The sequence below is a fragment of the Sarcophilus harrisii genome, chromosome 5 (genome assembly GCF_902635505.1).
Source record: "Sarcophilus harrisii chromosome 5, mSarHar1.11, whole genome shotgun sequence".
Lineage (NCBI taxonomy): Eukaryota > Metazoa > Chordata > Mammalia > Dasyuromorphia > Dasyuridae > Sarcophilus > Sarcophilus harrisii.
Window position 1 is genome coordinate 149,330,424 of NC_045430.1, and position 22,301 is coordinate 149,352,724.

Consider the following 22,301-nt stretch of genomic DNA (forward strand, 5'->3'; position numbering starts at 1 on the left):
TGGCTCTGCTGCTAGGATTTTTTTTTAGAGGCCAAAAGTATGGTGTATGAGTCAAAACCTCATTTTTTGGATGAACTTAAAGCTACGATTATAAATATACTCTTTTCAGTCACTGAATAGCATTAATGGAAGTCTTTTCAAAGTTTAAAAATTGACTAGATGTATATATAGTATGAATAGCAGAAGATAGTGGTTATGTTGAATTAAAAAATGCATATTTTGAAATTTCAAAAAAATTACTATTTCAAATACTTTTATAAGTTTTGGCAATTATACTTCTGATGACATTACAGCTTAAAATTGCACTAAGGCTTTTGAGAAACTGTGTGTGGATATATATACATGGGTATCCATACACATGTAGCCTTTAAAATGGCATTTTGCTGTATTACATTAAAAGCTTTTCAAAAATAATCAACACACAAGCATAGTGGGATTTTGTGTTCACAGCATTTTTTATTCAGTTGTGTGGTTGTAAATTCATATTCTGTTGTAGAAATTAATATTCTGGTGTTGAGAAACTTGTGTGGGTATATATACATGGATGTATACACTTTAAAATGGTATTTTGCTCTACTACATTAAATGCCTTTCAAAAACAATCAACATGCAATAAACATAGTGGGATTTTGTGTTCACAGCATCTTTTATTCAGTTGTGAGATTGTAAATTCATATTCATTTGTAAATGCTTCCTGTTAAATGAGACATTATTAGACACTGCCAATATGTGGTTTTACTTTCTTTGATTCTGCTTGTTACCAGGGAAGGCATGTATTTCACTGTGGAGATAGTAATTTTCAAAAAGAAAAATAAGAAAAAGTTATTCATGAAACATTGAAAAAAAATATATTGAAGGGTGCCAGAAAAGTTCAGAAAAGTAAACAGTAGTTTTATTACTGTCATGTTAAGCTTACTATACACATTTGAAAAAAATTTTTATAGTGAACATTATGGTATTATGTGTAATCCTTTTTTATGTTCTTTATTTAAATATTTACATTTGTTGAGTTTTAGGCTGTTGATATTGGGTTGATAAAAAAAAAAAAAAGAAAAAAATTTAAAATGTGCTTCTTCCCTAAAAAAATGCTCAAGGATGCTCTAATTGTGGGGTAAATGATTCTTATAAAAGTTTTATTTGGACAAAAATGTTGACATATAAATCAATAGTTGTTGATATTTTCTAAGTTACCTTTTTTGGACATTAATAAGGCCAGACATTTTCCCATGTTTTTGGTATCTTCCCCTACATCATAAACCTAGTGAATCAATTTCTCAATAATCTACCAATTGTTTTGCCTCCAAGGCATGAATATCTTGTCTAATCTATCTGTATTTTCCCACTTTTGTTCTCTTATATTGCATTTCTCTCTTCCCTTTAAACATACTCGAGGCTCTGATATCAAGATCAAATTCAGAAGTTCTTCTGACTCTGACTGAGGAAAAATGTTAGAAAAATCTTCTTCTTCCATCTACATCCTTAAATGCTTTTGAGATAACTTTGTTTAGGAGAGTTTCGTGCTAAGCTTTCTTTAAACTAGTTAAACTTCTCCGTTTCTCTCTGTTTAAGTAGGTGATTCTATTCATAACTTTCCAGTACCTTTCTTTGTAAGATAGTGTTGTCATTGACTGCCATCTCTCTCTCTGTATACTGAGTTGGGCAAGTATTTGGTGACTAAGCTACTTTTGGTATTCTTATCATAATAATTATCTAAAGATACTGTGAAATTGTTGCAGTTTGTATTTATGTCCTTTCTTCCATCCATGACTCATTTTACATTTTCAATAACTTGTTTGAACAAGTAAGGATTGAATTATTCCAACTGCACACTCTTATCTTCTCATTTTTATTCTTCTAGTTTCATACTAATTTTGATCTTTGCTTTAACAAATGTCATTCCCACATTTGTAATGTCTTTTCTTATCTGTTAGAATCTATTTCATTTTAGGGAGTATGATATTTGCTGGTTTCTACATTGAGAGCCTACCTATTCTCGAGTTAAACATTCAAGATATATAGGCCTAAAATGTCTATATAGCTTATTTTTGATGTGCTTTTTTCTGATCCATATTTGTTGCCATTTTCACCTTTTTCTAAACCACAGGAATTTTTACTAACACGATTAAAAAAAAATCACAATAATCACCCTTAGTTCATTCCTCTAATAAGCCTGCTGATCTGGACTTTCCTGTTACCAGTATCTCCACCTTTCATAAAATATTCAGTCTTATTTTTCCTATCCACCCATGGAGAAAACAATGTGAAGATCTACAGGAAGTTGTTGGAAGCTTTGAAATGCTTGCCAAAAGTTTAACTCTCATAGATCAAGTCCTCTATGGAGATAATTCCATATTTAACATGACAGTTTGCAATAAGGATAGCATCATTCAGGGCCATTCTCTGTTTCTTGGTCTTGCCAAAATTACATTTGTAAATTTAGTCATTCACAGATTTCTACTTTGCGTAATTCCAAGAAATGTATGGTTCCATAAATTTTGACAGATTAATTGAAGCTTTGTTAAGTTTAATAAACATACCACTGAAGATTTTTGGAAAGATGTAGAAGGTGCAATATCTTTCAGATCTTTGCACTGATACTGTTGATAGATCTAATTTTGACCACATTGACTAGTGTGGATTAAACCATTTTCTTTAGTATAATTTAATAGCATTTAGGGTGTAGTATAACATAAGCAGTGTTTGGTTGAATTAGTTAACCACAGAGCCAAGGTTCTGAAGGACTCACAATGAAGCCAGAGAGCAGGAGTGTTGGCTAGACACAGCAGTGTGAGGTGAAGGGTCTGAAGGTCAGGTTTTGCAGGAGTGAGGCATATGAAAAGATGGAATAAGAGAATATGGGCAGAGGAAGGACTTTCAGATTTATTTATAATGAAAACAGAATAACTGGCAATGATAGTGAGTCCTGTGTGAGACTGAGGTGAGGATTAGGTTATAGGACTGGGAATTGATCAACTGGGAGGTGAGGGTGATTAAGGGGACAACTTGTATACTAACATCCCTTAATATAAGGGCAAGAAGGATGAACTAGGTACTGAATTCCTTGAAAAAGGAATGACAAGGAGTCAAACAGAACTCCCGTATATTTTTGGGCTAGTTTCCTCATGCATTTAATTGGTTTGTGCTTAAGAAGTACAAGCTCATTTCAGTATTTGCCTAAACAAAAGTAATTTAGGAAAGTAAATATGCATCAAAAAAATTAATTTACTGCATTATGAAGCTACACGTAAACACAAATTATATTTGAATATTTGCGGTTTTCTACATATTTACATGTTCACTGTAAGTTTATCTGGACTAACACTCCCTTTTATTGGTATAATCGAGTTAACAATAAATCTAAAAATTGTTGGGAGGAGGGGAAATTGAAAACTTTTAGTGTGCTCTAGAAAGCAATTTTTAAAATATATCTTAACAGAGGGAAAGGAACCTACATGTGCAAAAATGTTTGTGGCAGTCCTTTTAGTAGTGGCAAAAAACTGGAAACTGAGTGAATGCCCATCAATTGGAGAATGGCTGAATAAGTTATGGTATACGAATGTTTTTTATTATTATAGCTTTTTATTTACAAAACATATGCATGGGTAATTTTTCAAAACTGACCCTTGCAAAACCTTCTGTTCCAAATTTTCCCCTTTCCCCCCACCCCCTCCACTAGATGGCGGGTACTCCCATACATGTTAAATATGTTAAAGTATATGTTAAATACAATATATGTATATATATTTATAGTTATCTTGCTACACAAGAAAGATTGGATCAAGAAGGAAAGAAAAAAAATCTGAGAAGGAAAACAAAAATGCAAGCAAACAACAGAAAGAGTGGAAATACTATGTCGGGGTCCACACTTAGTTCCCATAGTTCTCTCTCTGGGTGTAGCTGATTCTCTTCATCACTGAACAATTGGAACTGGTTTGTATCACCTCATTGTTGAAGAGAGCCATGTCCATCAGAATTGATCATCGTATAGTCTTCTTGTTGCCATGTATAATGATCTCCTGGTTCTGCTCATTTCACTCAGCATCAGTTCATGTAAGTCTTTCCAGGCCTTTCTGAAATCATCCTGCTGGTCATTTCTTACAGAATAATAATATTCTATAACATTCATGTCTCCACCTGGAGAGGACTATGGGAACTGAGTGTGAACCATAACATAGCATTTTCACTATGTTTTTTGTTGTTGCTTGCTTGTATTTTATTTTCTCTTATTTTTTTCCCTTTTTGATCTGATTTTCATTGTGAAGCACAATATTGATGGAAATATGTATAGAGGAACTTCACATGTTTAACATATATTGAAGCACTTGCCTACTAGGGATGAGGGTGAGAGGAAGGGAGGGAAAAAATTGGAACACAGGGCTTTGTAGGAGGGAATATAAAAAATTATCCATGTATATATTTTGAAAATAAAAATCTTTAATTAAAAAAATACTGAGAAAATTTTTTTAAAAAAATATACCTTTACCTTAAATCTTTTGATCCTTCCTGGCAACTTATAATGATATTTAAAAATCTGCAAAATGCTTTCCTCACAAAAATTCTGTGACTTTGTCAAAAGTCATGTTTAGGTTTCTTGTAAGAAAATTCCAAACAATTAGAACTGTCCAAATGTGGAAAGCACCACAAGAGAGAGTACATGCCCTCATTAGAGATATTCAAAGTAGATGACTAGATGAACACTGTTATCAAAGATATTTTAGAAGAAATTCTTGCATGGGCATGAGTTGGAGTAGACACTATTTAAGGTTTCTTTCTATTCTGAGATTCTGATTCTATAGTTCAAGTATTAACTCCATTTTAAAGATGAGGAAACTGAAGTTCAATGAGATTAAGGAAACGTGCATGGATAGTCACAATTAACATAACAATCATAAGTTGGATCTGGGTTTCTTGCATTCAATTCTAGAGCTCTTTCTATTATGTAGCACAGGATTGGGAAAATATCATTCAATATCACAGTATTTTGTATTTAGAGAATATGCTCTTTAACTGGTGGGAGTACTCCCTTGATCAGTACAGGTCATCACTTCTCACTACCTTAGCAGACAATATTTATAAGTTTCTGTGGACAGGAAAATAAAGCATCTGGCAGCCAATCCTCTGGTAATACTTTTATCACAATAACATTAGAAAAATACACAGTAAAAAAAGCTTTTGCAAGCTTGTCAGCTTTGGAGTAATAGAGGCACTCACTAGGCTTTTAGTGTGACTTCTGGTAACAAAGGAGAGAATGAACTACGGTTTCAACAGATCAGTTGTGACAGTTGGGAGGAGTCAAGTTGCAAGAGAAGTAAGCTTAGGGAGATCAGATGAGGAATCTATCTGGGAGACATTGCTGCAACTAGGCCAAAACAGCTCAAGAATATCAGCAAATAAGAGGGAACATGGGGAACTTCCAGTCTTAGAGAAATGAGTTGGCTTGTTGCCTCAAAACCAGGGTATTCTATGTATGTACCCATTCTTGCCACTAATAATGTGTATAATTGTGGGAAAGTGAACTCTGGACCTTATTACTATCATTCTTAAGTTGTCCCAGTAAATGCTTTTGTTTTGAACTTAAAAAAAAACACACACATAGTAAACTTATTCATAAAGTTAATAAAGCAGGTGAGTTGATTAAGCAAGGTGAACAATGTCATTTAAACAAAAACTTTACTGTAGTGAAAATTAGATGGCTCATGTGTTCAGGTCTGAATGGGGCAGGGGAGTGATTTTACATGTTGAAAATGGTCTTTGTGAATAGTAAGAATGTAGAAAACTGATTAGCCCAGTCTAGAAAGAACAGGGGTGGGTGGATGTCAGTCTGAGAAGAAAGTGGGGGTATTGTTCTCCACACAGTCACCGTTTGTGTGAAAGCAGTGCTAACTGGTTGTAGCTGGAGCTCTTCCAAGCAAAGAAAGCAAACAGCCCCACGTGAACGAAATGCCTTTTGCCTTTCCCAGTCATTACTGCTCTGTAATGATCTCCGCCCTATTCAGCTCTGCTTCTCAACTGATGACATTCCTACCCCTCACAAGACGCCTGGCTTGCCATGGAAATCAAGTCCTGGCTTGGGTTCTCACTCTGGACTGTTGCATTGTGGATGTTGTATAAGCTAGTTTACACATGATTTCGTCAAGATTAGCTGTTGAGCTTTAACCTCTTCTCCAGGTTGCCTAGCCCGTGAGTCTAAAGATTTGTTTGCCTACTTAGACAAAACAAAGAGAGGAAGATGAAAGTAAGACAGGAAACAAAGAAGGTAGGACAAACCACACAAATCATTAAAAAAGATTTTATGACTCTTTTAGGAGTATTATGATAGCTGAAAATAAGATAACTTACAAGAACACCTTCAAATTTGTGTCCTGAAACCATCTGTGTGAGTTCCAGTTATAAACACACAGTATGTTGTAGTATAAAGCTTTTTAAACTGTGAATATCATCCCCCCATCACCCCATATGGGGTCACATAAGTGTGGGGGTTGTGAAATTATGATTTACTGAACATTAAGTGTTTGATTTGTATACTTACTTTATATAGTAATACCCCTAGAGTCACATAAGAATTCTCGGGTGAAAAGGGGTTGCAACTGGAAAAATTTAAGAAGCTCTGTTGTAGTAAGTAGATAAAAGGCTGTCTCTGGAATCGGAAACTGTTAAGAATGCTTAAGATTTTTAAGTTCCTTCTCTATAAATTTAGACTTACATGAATATTTTTGATGGATTTTACAAAGATAAAAAATATTTAACTTCTTTTACCTGATACAGCTAAGAGAACCAAAGCAAAAATACAGTGTAATGAGCAATGGGCCCAGAGTCAGAAGGTGAACTAGCTAGGGAATGAGACCTGACTTTATCACTTCTTAGCTGTGACTATGGTTGTTGCTTAATTCTTCTGAGCTTTAATTCCCCATTTATAAAATGGGTATACTTTCAGTAGCTCTACTGCAGAGTGATTTTGAGAAAAATACTTTGTAACCTGTGATAAGTGGGGCATATGAGCAGCTAGGTGGTACAGCATATAAGAGTTAGGTCCGGAGTCAGGAAGAGAAGTTCAAATGGGACCTCAGATACTTCTTAGCTGTGCGACTCTGGGTAAGTCCCATAACTTCTGTTTGCCTCAGTTTTCTCACGTGTAATATGGGGATAATAGCAACATTTGCCTTCCAGGGTTGTAGTGAGGGACAAATGATAATAATTGCAAAGCACGCAGTGTCTGATACATAGTAGTCGCTATACAATTGTTAGCTTTTACTATTATTATGAACTTGAAAAGAATAGATAAATATTTGATTAATAAGTCCAAAGAAAGGAAGAAAACCTATTATCACTGCTAAGAGCAAACTGAACTGTTCAGGTCAACAGAGTTTTCAAGTTCAACAGTAAATTTTTTTGCTTCACTGACTTCTCATCATGAGCTCACTATTGAGGAGGTGGTGGGGTGTCAAAAGGGACCTTCAATTTACTTTAACAAATATAAAATCATAGAGCCCATCTCCCTGCCATTACACAGGACACAAAATCCTCATCCACACTCCATTTCAGTTAATCACATGGCTCATTAACACAACCAAAAAAGAAACAGGCACTGACCCATTTGTTTAATTTTAGAAATGACAGAAAACTGAAACTGGATCACAAAAGCAACTGATGTTAGAATGGCCAATTTATTCTTTCATGCCTTTTCACTTTAGAAAATGTGTTTTCCATTGCCAGCAAGAGCAACACCAAAATTGCTGGTGACAAGGAATAAAACCATTGGTATGAACTCTTGGTATTTCTAGCTACCTTTCCCTCCTTTATCTTTCTGAAGGACTTGTATTTATGGAAAGAATCCTCAACATAAAAATATGTATAATAAAAACTATACCTTAAACTGATAAAAACAGTTGTCCATTTACATCATGTTAAAAAAGCCCTATTACAGCAGAATTTTCTAATACCCAGCTTCTTAAACCTTGGTTCACAATCCTATATGGGATCTTATAACTGAACGTTGGGATCATGAAATTATGATTTATTATTGGTAAATGTTTGATTTGTATTCCTATTTTATAAACCTATATACCCAGGGGTCATACAAAAATTTGAGAGGAAAAGGGTCACAAGTGGAAAAAGCTTAATAAGTCCTGCACTGATATAAAAGCTTTCGTACAAATATGGAGTGATACAAAAGCCCTTTATATTGAAAATGTTTTATTCTACTTTTGACTCTTACCTTGCTTTTGATAAATAGGTGATTTTAGATAATGGAATCATTGCTGTACTTATGACCACCCAAGGGTCATTCATGTTGACTTAAGTGCAAGTGAATTTATATTTATGTGTCAAAGCTCTTGAATTACAGGGGAAGAGGGACTTGAGAGTCATTCTTCACGTACACTACCTCTGTATAGCTGTCATTAATAACAGTCTACATAGCTCTTAACTTTACTGCTTCTGGTACTTACAATGTCGCTTTCAATTCCTATTAATAATAAAAATCCTTGCTGTCTCTTTAAAGAAATATTAAACCCCTAAAATCTCTATCTTAATCCAAAACCATTTTTCTTGCTGAAAGCAAATACAACTGCCATTTTACCTTTTTGTCTCACCCAGATTAGTAATTTAAGGAACTCGAGTTCTACCTACCAATAGCAAGTGTTCTAAAATGATAATCTCAGAGAATTGTCAGAGAGTGCTGAGAGGTTATAGAGCTGGCTCTGAGTAACACAGCCAAGGTGGGGCCAGAAACTATGGTTTTAGTCAAGCCAGCCAATAAACATTGTTTTGGGTTTTTTTTTGCTGAGGCAATTGGGGTTAAGTGACTTGCCCAGGGTCATATAGCTAGGAAGTGTTAAGTGTCTGAGGCCAGATCTGAACTTGGATCCTCCTGACTTCAGGGCTGGTGCTCTCTATCTATTACAACACCCAGCAGCCCCTGCCCATAAACATTAAATGCCTACTTTTTGCCAGCCACTATGCTAAAGGTTCAAGAAAAACAAAGACAATTCCTATTGTCTCTCAGGGAGCTCACAGTCTAATAGGCAACATAACATACAATTAATCATGTATGAACAAATATATATAGCAAATTAGAGCTAATTAACAGCTAAGGCATGAGAGTTCAGGGGGATCAGGAAAGGCTTCCTGTAGAAGGTAGGATTTTAGTTAGACTTAAAAGAAGCCAGGAGGAGGATGGGGATGAGGACTGAGAACAGTACAGGTATGGGGACAGTTGGTGAAAACATCCAGAGTCAGAAGATGAAGGGTTTTGTGCATGGAGCAGCAAGGCCAGTGTTACTGGATTGCAGAGTATTTGGGGGTGCAGGAGGATGATTTTGGGGAAGACCTGAAAGGTGGGGATGGCACCTAACTATGAAGGCCTCTGAAAGAAAAGCAAGAAGTTTTCTCGATTCTAAGACTAGCACTCTATTTACTATTCTTCATTACAACAGTGATTCCTCCCCCCTACACATACACCTCTAACCTCCATTGCTGTAATGCTTCCATCTTCCTCATTTTTGGTTTTTTTCAAGATTCAGGAGGCAGTCACTTAAATCTGCCTCCCCAAAGCCTCCTTTCTACTTTATATGTACTTATTATAGTATGCACTGTATTGTATAATATTATTAAACATGTACATATTTACTACTTATTTATGTGCTGTCTCCCTCATTATCAGGTAAATTGTTTGAGACCAGGGACTTTACATTTTTGCCTTTCTTTGTATTTCTAATGCTTAGGTGCAATAACTATAATACAGGAAACACTTAATAAATGTTTGTGGATTCGATTATTCCCCTCTTGCCTCTGCATGTCAGTATGAGTGTGTATGTGTTAAAATAAACCAACCAATTTTTTGTTTTAAACTTTAGTTAGGTTCTCCAGATTTGCACATTTGTACAATATTGCAAATTATTGATTTAAGCTAATAAAAACTTGAAAAAAAATACAAACAGACTTTTACTACAAATTATCCACATGGAGTTTGTACTAACAGAACACAAAGAACAGTGAACCAGGCAGGATGCTGACACTTTCCTCCATACTTGTATCTTCAGGGAGAGCATCAGCGGAGCCAAGTAGTATTCAGCTGTGTTTGGTTCTTGATACTTGTATCCATTTTTAGTACTTCTCGAATGGCCATTGTTGCATATGTTGAAGGAGGGAGTGAGAAATCCATCTTCAGGGCCCTGTATTTACCTTCTGTCATCCAAGAAAGAAGAGAAGAGTCAGGAAAATAAAAGCAGCTGCAAATGAGCTGGAGGATCATATAATCTCTAGACACAGATAAACAAAAAATGATGGCAATGCTCTACCTTTCCAACCATCAGAAAGTCTTACTGTACTGGGGCAGCCCTCTGGTGCTTCTATATGAGAGAGAAGCTTGGAGGAGTGATCTGTAATGTATGCTCTCAGTGAGTATCTATGGTAATTCTACCTCTGAACTTTCTTGGCACCTTAGAATATCAGAAGGACAAGGAGTAAATAGAAAACAAGAGAGTATGAGGGTGGTCTCCAAATGAAATAACATGGTTTTTCTTTTAATTGGGGCATAATAAAAAACAAATCAATTCAAAAGGGAAGAAGTTTGAGGAAAGTCAATTCTGAGAAGGAATGGAGATCTAGTTATGAAAACTGCTCCTGGCCTCCCACCAACATTTGTGCTCTCTAGAGTAAATACAATTTTATCTCCAATATCACTTATTTGTCCTATGTTACTCTTAATTCCTTTCTCACAGGGTGTTGATTCCTAATAAGTAGCTACTGGTCCAACTCACAGATACAAGTCACACTGACATACAAAGTGCTAAACAAAAGGCCTCAAGAGAATGTGAAACTGTTGACCATATTTAAAGAATGCTTTATAAATTCTAACTCAAGAGTGTTATGAGTTAAATGAGAAATCCAGACCACAAACAAACTATAACAACTTTGTTCTTTGTTTTGCCATGATGGCCTATTATGAGCTAATGGCTAAGCAGCATAAATATGGAGAAAGAACTTCTCAGTAATATTCACACTCACATCAGCCGCTTATTATTCCACAAACTTGGCACTCATTACCATTTTTTTTTTTTTTTTTTTTTGCTTTGTGTTTCTAAACCACCAGAAAAAAAGCCCCTATTTTCAAAGTGATGATTTCATCTAGATAAGTGTACACCTAGGCCCAAATGACTCCATCACAGATAAAATGCTTTTGCATCTTTTTGTTTAGTAGCAGAAGCAGCAAGCATTTCAATCATCGGCAAGTACAATTCTGGAAACTGTTCCTAGCCTCTAACCACACCAGTGTTCAAAGATTCCAAACTACAGATCTAGCAGTGATGATAACAAATAATACTTTACTTCCACTCCACTGCTTTAGACTTCCTGGGGAAGCAAATACAACTGGTCAGCACACCTCAGAAAATGGATTCATCCCATATAAAAGGGGAAGTTTGGGAAAGCCACTTTCAGATTGTTAAATACTTATACGTCCCATTAAGTTGAACTCAACTCAGACTTTGAAATTTGCATTATCTCTATTTCCAGCCCACCTGAGGCCTCGTTTACCTGTAAAGAATAATATCCTTTGGGAAATCTTATTTGAATATATAGCACAAGTTATGCACATAAATTCATTGTCCTCTTCCCTCCCTTGTATGATGTGTAATTTGACCTGAGAATCACTCATTTGAAGTGGGATTTGCCATTTAGTGTAGGAAAAAAAAATCCTACAAACCTAGAAAATACCACTAATTCAATTCTATGTTTCAATTGCTGATGTCTAGCCAGAATTATGAGATTGAGGTAGAAAAGTGCAGAAAAGAAACTACTGTATAGTTTGGCAAATGCAGTAGATATCTTGATCATTTCACAGTCAGTTTTCTGCTACATGAGAAAATTAGGGGGATGCACAAACTTGGCATGTGAAAGGAGAGGCACCATTTTAAGAAGGTAACCATGACACTGAGAGACAGTTTAAGAAAGTGGGAACAGCCAGGGACCTAGGAGTGAAAAGACCTGCATTCAAGTCCTGGCTCTGATAATGCATGACTGAAGTCAAATTAATTGGCTTCCCTGAGCGTCTGTCTCCCCATCTATAAAATAAGGATAACAATGCTATGTCATTATGTCACTGTTGGGGGAAAAGTGCTTTGCAAATGTTAAAGTTTCTTATGAACAGGGGTTCTAATGGAGACATTCTCTATCTAGCACAGCCAGATTGTAGGCAGAGAAGGTGTAAAGCAGAAACCTAAAATTAAAAATTTAAAGCCACCAACATAGAAAGCTAAAAAGGGAATATTGGGAAGAGGAAAAGAACTTGAGAAAACCTCCTTGATTGAGAGTTGCAAAGGATCTAAGAGAGGGAGTCTGCATTGGACAAATGGCCAGACTCACAGAATATTCATGACAGGAGAACTCTAGTGAAGTACCCTTGGAATCTGTGCTTGGCTTTTACATTTTTTACGGTTTTACATTTTTTAATCAATCATTTGGATAAAGAATACTCACAAAGAGCTTTACAAAAAGAGAGATGAGCTGACTTGGGTGGGGAAGGGTGACCTTGGGGGGAGATGGGGATTGAGGGGATAGTGCCATGTCTGGTATTCTTGTTGTAGGATAATCATTTGTCTGGGACATGCCATAGGGAATCTGTTTGGAGACAAATTTGACTAGATGGCCAGTGAGGTTCTTTCCCATTTTAAAATGCTGTGATTCTGTGAAATTCATCTGGTTCGACTCCTAAAGTATATGAATAGGAAATTATGTCCCAATATGTAATATGACTTGTCTTGAGTTACCAAGTGTGACTGCCACAGGGGCACAAACAGCCCTATTAACACTTTTTCAGACTGCTTTTTGTTAAAAGAAATAAAGGAGAGTACTTTAAATTAAGTGTTATTACCAAGGCCGTCTGCTGGATTTGGTTATTATTATTATTATTATTATTACTGTTTAATGCAGTCTTCATTTACAAAGCTGTAACAAGCATATTAAGTATATAAGGAGGCAAGTAATAGAGTAGAGTTGCCTCAGAAATAGGAAGACGTGGGTGTAAGTCCCAATTTTGACAGGTATGGACTGAATGAACCTGGGCAAGTCACCTAACTGATGATCCTCAGGTCATCAGCACTTTGAATAGGCAAAATAACTAGTGATCTGTATCTGCAGAGAGAGAGTTTCTTCAACAGAAGTTCTGATGTAGATGAAATCAGGTCCAGATCGAATAAATATATAATTTGTTGGTCTTTTTGATTTGGCTTCTTTCAGTTTACATAATTTAAATCAAGCCTTCTTATATTTCTTTGAATTCTTCCTCTGTTCCTTATAGTTATAATGATAATGTAGCTTACAAAGTGTTTTCAAATTTGTAGAGTATTTTATATGTTATCTCATCTAATCCTCACAACCACTCTAGCTGGCAGGTCCCATGATTATCGCCCTTTACCACAAAAATTGAAGAAAAAGATCAAGAAAAGATAGATAATAAGCCTAGAGTCTCAGGGGTAGGGAGTGAGCACCTGAGGCAGAATTCAAACACATCAGGCCATTAGAGGTCAACTTAAGTCATACATGATTAATTGATCAGTCCTTTTCTATTCACTAGATACAGTTTCCAACCTTTTGTTATTACAAGTAGTTCCATTATTAGTTGTTTTTAATATAAAAACATATTTTCTTCCTGTCAATTTCCCTAAATATGAATCTAGTACTTATACTGCTAAATCAAAGGGTAGATAAATATCATATCTTGTACAATTCCAAATTGCTTTCAAAAATGGCTGGACCCTTCTTTCATCTCTTCTAAGTATGAAATGACTCCTCAATTCTGATCTCATCTTCTGTTTTCTCCACAGAACTTCAATCTCAATAATTCCCTTTTCTCCCTTTAATCTTCAGTTTTTCCTTATCAACTATTGTCAAATATGCTCATCTTTCCAATCCTTAAAAAACTTCCATTAGTCACAATGATGTCCTAAGCTACTGTCCTATATCTTTTCTCCCTTGTTCAGTCAAACTATCAGAAAGACATGGTTATACTCATAAGATCCACTCCTTCTGCTATCACTCACTCTTTAACCATTTATAGTCTGGCTTCTGACCTCACTGTTCACTCTGAAGCTATAAGTGATCCCTTCCAAAGCCCTAAATAATCCCTTAATGCTAAAATCTAGTGTTCTTTTTTTTAGCCCTCATTCCTCTAGGCCTTTCTGCTACATGTGACAATGAAGACCATCCTTTCTTCTTGAGCTTTTCTGACATGCTCTCCAAACCATTCTTTCTCAGTCTTCCTCAATATCATGATTACATGCTTTAACTGTGGAGATGCTAAAGTCCTATTCTAGGTTTCCTGTACGTTCTTTACACTTTTTCTCAGTGAGCTCATCAGTTTACACACAAGCTTGATTACTTTCCTACACTAATAACTCTTAGATTTGATGTGTGGAGTATAATGTTGAGTTGAATTGGCCAATATCACTTCAAGATTAGAGAAAGAGGAAAGGAAAGTCAGGGCAGTGGTAAAGGCTTGAGAAGAAATTAAGGAGAAGATTTGGGATTGAAGGTCTCAATGAGGACAAAGACTGAGTTCGGAATGAGTGAGAGACATAGCAAGAGATGGAATGAGAGGAACTTAGGGTCAGACAAAGAAATGTTAGAGTTTTTCTTTAGGGAAAAGTGGACTATATCTAATAGTGAGATCTATATCTATATATTCTCACCCCTGAACCTAAGTCCCACATCAGCAAATGTCTATTAGACATTTCAAATTGGTGTCCCAAGGACAATTCAACACGTCTAAAATAAAATCCACTCTCTTTCTCCCTGAACTTATTCCTCTCCCAAACTTCTCTATTTCTTCTGAAGGTATCCCAGGTTTTTAATTTTGGTGTTATCATCCTTTCCCTTTACCCCACATAGCCAATCAGTTGCTAATTAGAATCATATCTACCTCCACACATAATCCTGTTCCCTTTATTAACAAGCTGCCAAAATCACCTCTTACCTAGACTTTTGCGGTAGACATCTATTTGGTTTCCCTGGCTCAAATCTAGCCGCCCACACAACTATCCATGTGATTTTCCTTAAGCAAAGATCTGACCATGTTATTTCCCCCTACTCAATAAACAATATGATTTCTTATTGCCTTTGGAATCAAATAGAACCTTCTCATTATAGCCTTTAAATCCCTTCACAACCCTGCCAACTTATCTTTCCAGTCTCTCTGTAATCCAGCCAATCTAGCCTCACTTCTGTTCTTTATTCATGATACCTCATTTCCTCCATCTCGGCTTTTGTACTGGTCATGATGTCCCATGCCTGGAATGCTTGGCCTTGAGGGCAGGCACCATAGTGTCTGGGCCCATAGTAAGAGCTTAACAAATACTTGCTATTTGCCTGAATCAACATGCATGTTTCCTTTTCGTATTGGTTTTTGCATCAATCATCTTTTTAATCTGACAGGAATAGAGATACCTTTAAATTGTTTTAATTTCATTTAACTGTGAAATTCTTAGTTCTCATTCTTCCTGACTCCTCTACAACTTCTGAATGTCACTCACTCATTTGTCCCTTGGCTTTCCTGACAACAATCTACTCTAGTTCTCCATATCTGACCACCCCTTCACAGTCTCATTTGGCAATTCATCCTCGCTAAGTGTTGATGTCCCCTTGGTTCTCCTCTATATTATGTCCTCTGGGGATAGCATAAACTCCTATGTCATCATCCTTATGCAGAAAGCTCCCAAATCTATGCACTAAGGTATACTCTCTCTCCTGAACTTCAGTCCCAAATTACCAACTATCTAATGGACGTGAGATCATAGATTTATAATTTTAAGGGACCACAGAGGCAATCTAGTCCAACTCCTACACTTTCTATCAATTAGGAAGTGAACCCAAGAAAAGTTAAGTGATTTGGCCAGTCATACAACTAACTGATAAATGTCTGAGGCAGGAGTTTAACTCAGACCTTCCTGAATTGAATTCAGCACTCTATCTATTACACCATGATGCCCTGGATGCCTTATAAATTTTTCAAATCTACCATGCTCTAACCTAGCATTCACTATTTCTACCCCATCATGACCTTCCAAACTTAACTATTTCTACTAAGAATATCACATCATTTTTTTGGTTACCCAGATTCATAATCCTGAAGTCTATTTGACTCTTCCTTCTCCCTCACTTCCCAAATAACCAGTCACCAAATCTTGTAAAGGCAGAATTGCTCCTGTGCACTCATTTTTTCTACTCACATGGCCATCATTCTAGTTTTAGGTCTTCCCTAAAGATAGTCTGTGAGCCATTTTGGCATTCAGTTCTACCTTCTTTATTTGCTTGTTGCTTATGTGTTTATTGTCCTTATATACTCTAATTTATAATAAGAATCTCTGTAATAAAATGGTTCACTCTCTTTAGTTTTATATATTTGTTGATCTCTGGACAAGGCTTTCGCATTTAGAGTTTTGCTGTTATTTGGTCATTTCAGTTGTGTCTGGCTCTTCATGATTCCATTTGGGGTTTTCTTGGCAAAGATGCTAGATGGTTTGCCATTTCTTTCTCCAGTTCACTTTTACGGATGAAGAAACTTAGGCAAACAGAGGTTTGTCCAGAATCACATAGCCACTAAGTGTGTGAGACCAGATTTGAACTCAGGAAGATGAGCTTTCCAGACTCTCAGCCTGGTGTTCTATCCACTGTGCCACCTAGCAACTTCTAACATTCAGCATACCAACAATTAAATTAATGTTTATAAATGGTCTAAGAAAAACTGTGTTTTTCATATCATCCTTTTGCTCCTTTTATGTGACATCAGTCACCATCATTGCACAAAAGAAAACAGTCTAAATAGAAGAACTGAGGGGCATTTTGTCTTTTTCATTTTCTGCCAACAGTTCATTACCAGCTACTGTGATAAGCCACTTAGTAGAATGTACCTAAGGCTTCAAGAACACCAGGTGGCTTCTTATCATGAGGAAACAGAAAAAGAGTAATTTTGTGATGAAATAATTTATAATTGGAAAAATCCCAGGCAATATAAAGGAATTTTTCATGGGGAGTGAGATGGGAGGGAGAAGGGAAGGAAAGGGGAAGATTCCTCCTAGAACACTATCAAAGAGAAGAAGCCAGTCTGAATACATATTTTCTCTTCTCTGTTACACTCTATTCCCAATGGATTTTAGGCATCATTCAGAACAGATGTTCTCTCCTTCTCTACATCCCTACGTAGTTCCAATCACAGATCCCCTGTCTTTTCTGCTGACTCAACAGACACTCTGTTCTACTACCTTCAGGGTGATTTTAGTTACAGGAACACCACTTTCAGCCCTTGTCCTACTCAAGGTCAGCCTCACCATTTAGCCCCAGGGAGCTCCAGTGGGACAAGATAAGTTGTACTTTCAGCTAACTGAACCACTAATTTCTATTCAGACATGAAGCTGATGTCATAATTTATGGCAACAATAACATAGCAATTATTATCAAAATGCTCACTATTTAAAGGTGGAGGTAACCCCACTTACCAGCAGCAAACACAGGTGGTGGTTTTCCTTCTAGGTTGTCCAAATCCGTGTTAAAAAGTGGAATTCTAGGATCATCATACGAAACAACCTCCCTTTAAAAATATATACACATAGGAATTAATTTGAAAACAAAGTCTCATTTGGGATATGCCAATTACCCTAATTAAAGATTTTGACAATGACAAGCATTAAGTATTTTTAAATGGATTAAAAAACAAATGGAATCTTTTTGTCTCTGTCCTCTTCTACCCACTGGGGACCTGACATGAAAACTACTAGATGAATTCTGAGAATTGTTTCAGCCAATCTGGAATAAGAGAATTCTTTTTCTTATAAACTGTTAAATCAAATTTAAGTTTTTCACAGCAGATAAAGACTTAATGCTCCATATACTTCCCTTATACATAATTCTCCTTTGCATGTCTGGCATTCAAAATGAGTTTATTTGTTTCTAGGTTTACTTAGAAACAGTAAATCACAAAAATATGAAAAAATCTTCTAACTACTGTCAACATTACAGAGAAGACACAATTCGATTCCACTGCACTCCAAAATATTACTCACCAGCTGACATTCTGAGGGCGAATAATGATCTTTCGGTAGGCACCTGATAGAGAATAATCTCGGATTTTATGTTTCATGTTGTCAATATTTAGATGATCTGCAGCTAGCATGTCCTTGTAAGCCTCACTGACTAAAGCAAAACAGAAAAGAATCAAATGGAATGTAGAAAAACATGTTAAATCAGTATGAGACGGATTAAAAATGTTTCCTTGGACCCCCTTTGGACAAAATCCATTCCTTAGACTGTAAACATTAACACATTCTTAGCATTGCATAAAAATGTGTCTTCAAACTACCAGAATGAGAACACCTAGAATTATACCACCCCAAAGCAAGAAGAATAAAGAATTTGTTGTTTTTACAATACATTTTTTCATCTACATGCAGATTAAGATAGATGATTTCTGAGTCAGTCTACGTTAGAGCTGGGGTTTGAATACAGGTATTGTTTCCAGACTAACTCTATCCACTAGAGCAAAAGTTTTTAAACTGTGGGTTGCCATAGCTTGGAGGATCATGAAAAATTTGGCAATAGAAAAAAGTCTCAAATATTCCACCAACATTTAATTCTTTATGTAAAAATAAACAAGCACATCCATATCACTAGTATGTAAATTTGTTTTCATCTTTAATAAACAATAAAATAAACATATACCAAAGAATTGTTTTAAAATTAATTTCTTTTAAAAATTATTATCAGTAAATGTTTGATGCCTATTTTATGTACCTCCATTAGAGGTACATAAGCCAGGGTTGCATAAAAATTTCTTGGGCCAAAAGGGATTGCAAGTGGAAAAAGTTTAACAAGTCCTGCATTAAATCACATTGCCTCTTAATCAAGTCTAACAGCTGTGCAATTGGGTCTAGTAAGATACCACTGATCATATCTGATTCCCTATTTACATCCTCCAAATTAAAAAATCCAGCAGTGCTATCAAAGAGTCAACATTAAGACCCAGCAAATAAAATGAGGAAGAAGCTAGTTCCTACCTTTTCCTCTTATCTCCTAGTTTGGAAATGCATTAGTTAAAACTCCATTAGAGGGAAGATGGAAAGACTGTCAGATCACTTAGGCTTTTTAAAAACTAGAGTACCTTGTCATCATGGAGGACTGAAGGATTAAGAAGCTTTTTTTTTTTTTTTGGCATAACCAGGAGCAAAAATAAAGCTTTCTGACCTTGAAACCAAAACAGTGTCCCTGGTAAGCAGCATTAAGTTTGTGACTGTTATTCCAGTCATTTAAGTGGCATTTATATATATAAAAAAAAGACCCTTTGCATAGAGATTCTTGAGGATATTATTAACAGCATAATCAATATCAAAGGAAGACAATTTTCATTACTAGCAAGGAATATGCACTCTGGAATACAGTGAACAATCATGTTTTCTTCATCTTCAACGAGTAAACAGGCTATCCCAGAAGTCTTGGTGCAGTTCGGTCTTTAACAGCAATAAGACTTCTGTAATCCCCTGTTTATGCTTGTAGAACCCCCTAGTGGTTAAACTACCAACTATAAATTCTCATGTTACTTGTTTTAGGGAAGAAGTTTACTTCACAATTTATTCAAATTCCTTTTCTTTTTAAAAACCCTTTTCCTTTCATCTTAATGAAATTTTAGAAAGGACAAGGAAATTCGGAATACAGAGCACTAGGGCTGGAGGCTTTTAGGCTGGAGTATTTAGAATTGAAACTCAGCCCTTGTAGACGAAATCCTATTTCTATGACCCCAAATGATTCTGCAGTATTTCAGTTTAGTCATATACTAATCCTGTAGGGTAAAGGATTAAAGTAGATCAGTAGTTCCCATTTAGTGATTCTCAACTCCCTTGAGGTTTTCTCCATTATGGTCGGTCTAAGGGGTTCAAGCTAAAAATTCTTTAATAGCATCTTTAAGCAGTAAATTATTATACAATATTATGAGCAGCATGTTAAATGTAACAAAAAACGTTGAGAATCAGTGCAGTTGTTATAATGCGCTGCCTCTTAGAAGTAACATATTCACATTTCTACATTAATTTCCTCTCTTTTCACTATTTTCTATTTATTCTGTATATACCTTGGTTTATATATATTTGCATATCGGCTCTGCAATTAAATTGTAAGCTCCTTATGAGAGCAAGGACTATTTTTTGCCTCTTTTTGTATCCCTAGCAGTTAGCATAGTACCTAGCACCTAGCAGGCACTTAATAAATGTTTACAAATGAATGAAATAGATTCTAGAGAGGAATAGGTTAGGGAAGTACTTTTATTTCCAACTAAAGCCATATTTTATTGACTTTAGTTCACGTTTCAGGAGAGGTTCATGAAAGATAAGATAATTATTAACTTAGTCCTTAAGTATTATTTTTAAAATTTGTTTTTTTTTTTTTACTGTTAATCTACTTTGATGAACTATAAGGTTTAGAAAATCTTTTTAGTTTCTTCCTGATTTAACTTTATTTAATTAACTAAAAAGTGAATCTGTAACATACAGATCACAAAGAGGCTTTGTATACATGCCAGTGCTTAATAAATAATTCATTCATTTCAACAAATATTTATTTAGTAGCTTTGTAAACAATGTTATTTTATATCTACTTGAGTTTGAAAGAGATTTCTAATCCGAGTCCCCAAATCAGCATATTAAAGTTAAAAAACTAAAGTAAGTGAATTTCTTTTGCCCTTCCCCCTTAGCTTCCAAAAATGCTACAGATGGCTAAGAACTAAGAAAACCTAATCATCTCTAAACGCACATTTTTAATTTCTTAAAAGGAAAACAGAGAGAAACTTACTTTTATGTTTGGGGTAGATAACATCAAAACCAGGTAAAGGCATTACCACATCATGGATGGAGTAGGAATTAACATCTGCTTCCTCAATGTATGTGGCTATAGCTACAAATTTACAAATAAGCAATAATTTAAATAAACATGAAATATTCTCATATCAGGCTTCTACAATTAGATATTTTATTGATAAGTTTAGAATAGGTGTTTTAGGGAAAAGGAATGAATTTTCTTCTTTTGAAAAGAACCCATCTGGAAATTGGTTAATGATTATAAAGCACTATAAAAGCTTCAGGAGGAAAGGAATGTTTTCATGGTATTTGTTTAATGCCAGTTTTAAATGACTGATTTTTAAAAATCAGCAATTTAAAAATGGAATCAAGGTGACCAATAATCTGTCACAGAATTCTGAGATCATTACAACAACATCTTATAAATAAATAAAAGACCCTACATGTAAAGCTGTACCAGATAAATAAAATGGGGGAAAAAGAAGGGCTAAAGGAAAGCCAGCTTTTCTTTAAAAAGGATAAAATAAGGCTCTACCTCCACATTCTAAAAACCATTTTATATAAGAATAAATCACTTCATTGAATAGGGTCTCTAAAATTTGGTTAAGCTACTTAGAGAAGAAATTGCTATGGTTGTTTGATATGTATGCATCAGAAGATTTCTCCTATCCTGCATATCTGTGACCATCATGAGATGAACTACATGAAGGGAACACTCCACCCTGAGTTAATCTATGAACCAAATCAAAGACCACAATCTAGAACCAGAAACTATGCCACGGTCATTTTTATTTTGTCTACAGTAATTTTAATTAAAATTTCTCTTTCTGTCTTGTTGATGAGTTTTTTGCAATATACAGAAATACTGATGATTTGTGTAGGTTTATTTTATATCCTGCAACTTTGCTAAAACTGTAAATTGATTCCAATAGGTTTTTGGATGATTTTCTAAGTATATCATTATATCATCTGCAAAGAGCTTTATTTTCTCATTGCCTATTCTAATTCCTTTAATTTCTTTTTCTTTTCTTATTGCTAAAGCCAACATTTCTAGTACAATGTTAAATAATGGTGGTGATAATAAGCATCTTGTTTCACCCCTGATTTTACTGGGAATGTGTCCAACTTCTCTCCATTACAAATAATGCTTGCTGTAGGTTTTAGATAGATACTACTTATTATTTTAAGGAATGCTCCCTTTATCCCTGTGTTCTCTGATGTTTTTAATAAGAATGAGTATTGTATTTTGTCAAAAGCTTTTTCTGCACCTATTGAGATTTTCATGATTTCTGTTGGTCCCACATTCATTTTTAGCTGGAAAATTAGTTGTATACCCTGAAGTGTCCAAATACCAGAAGATTGTTTTTAAGATCAGCACACAAATGTGCAATGAATAAAATAATTTGCAGTTCATTATACTTCCATGTTTTTAAATGCTAGACACATACCTCCTTAACTCAAATGCCAAGG

The 22,301-nt window shown here is 35.3% G+C and overlaps 1 protein-coding gene and 1 pseudogene across 4 annotated transcripts in view; both read right to left on the bottom strand.

The window, feature by feature from the left end:
• Positions 1 to 451: 451 nt before the first annotated feature.
• LOC100924153 lies at positions 452 to 8,289 on the bottom strand (annotated as a pseudogene).
• Positions 8,290 to 8,836: 547 nt separating this feature from the next.
• PUS7 (pseudouridine synthase 7) overlaps positions 8,837 to 22,301 on the bottom strand; it is a 48,702-nt gene continuing 35,237 nt past the window's right edge. For 2 of the 4 annotated variants that reach the window (XM_031938744.1, XM_031938746.1), the window contains 4 exons: positions 20,827 to 20,928; positions 18,054 to 18,183; positions 17,490 to 17,581; positions 8,838 to 10,185 (listed from right to left, as the gene is read on the bottom strand). In XM_031938744.1, coding sequence (XP_031794604.1) covers positions 10,049 to 10,185; positions 17,490 to 17,581; positions 18,054 to 18,183; positions 20,827 to 20,928 — 461 coding nt within the window. In that variant the 3' untranslated portion in view covers positions 8,838 to 10,048. Of the gene's footprint in view, positions 10,186 to 17,489; positions 17,582 to 18,053; positions 18,184 to 20,826; positions 20,929 to 22,301 lie in introns of all 4 variants that reach the window. The other 2 variants (XM_031938745.1, XM_031938747.1) reach the window with 2 other exon arrangements.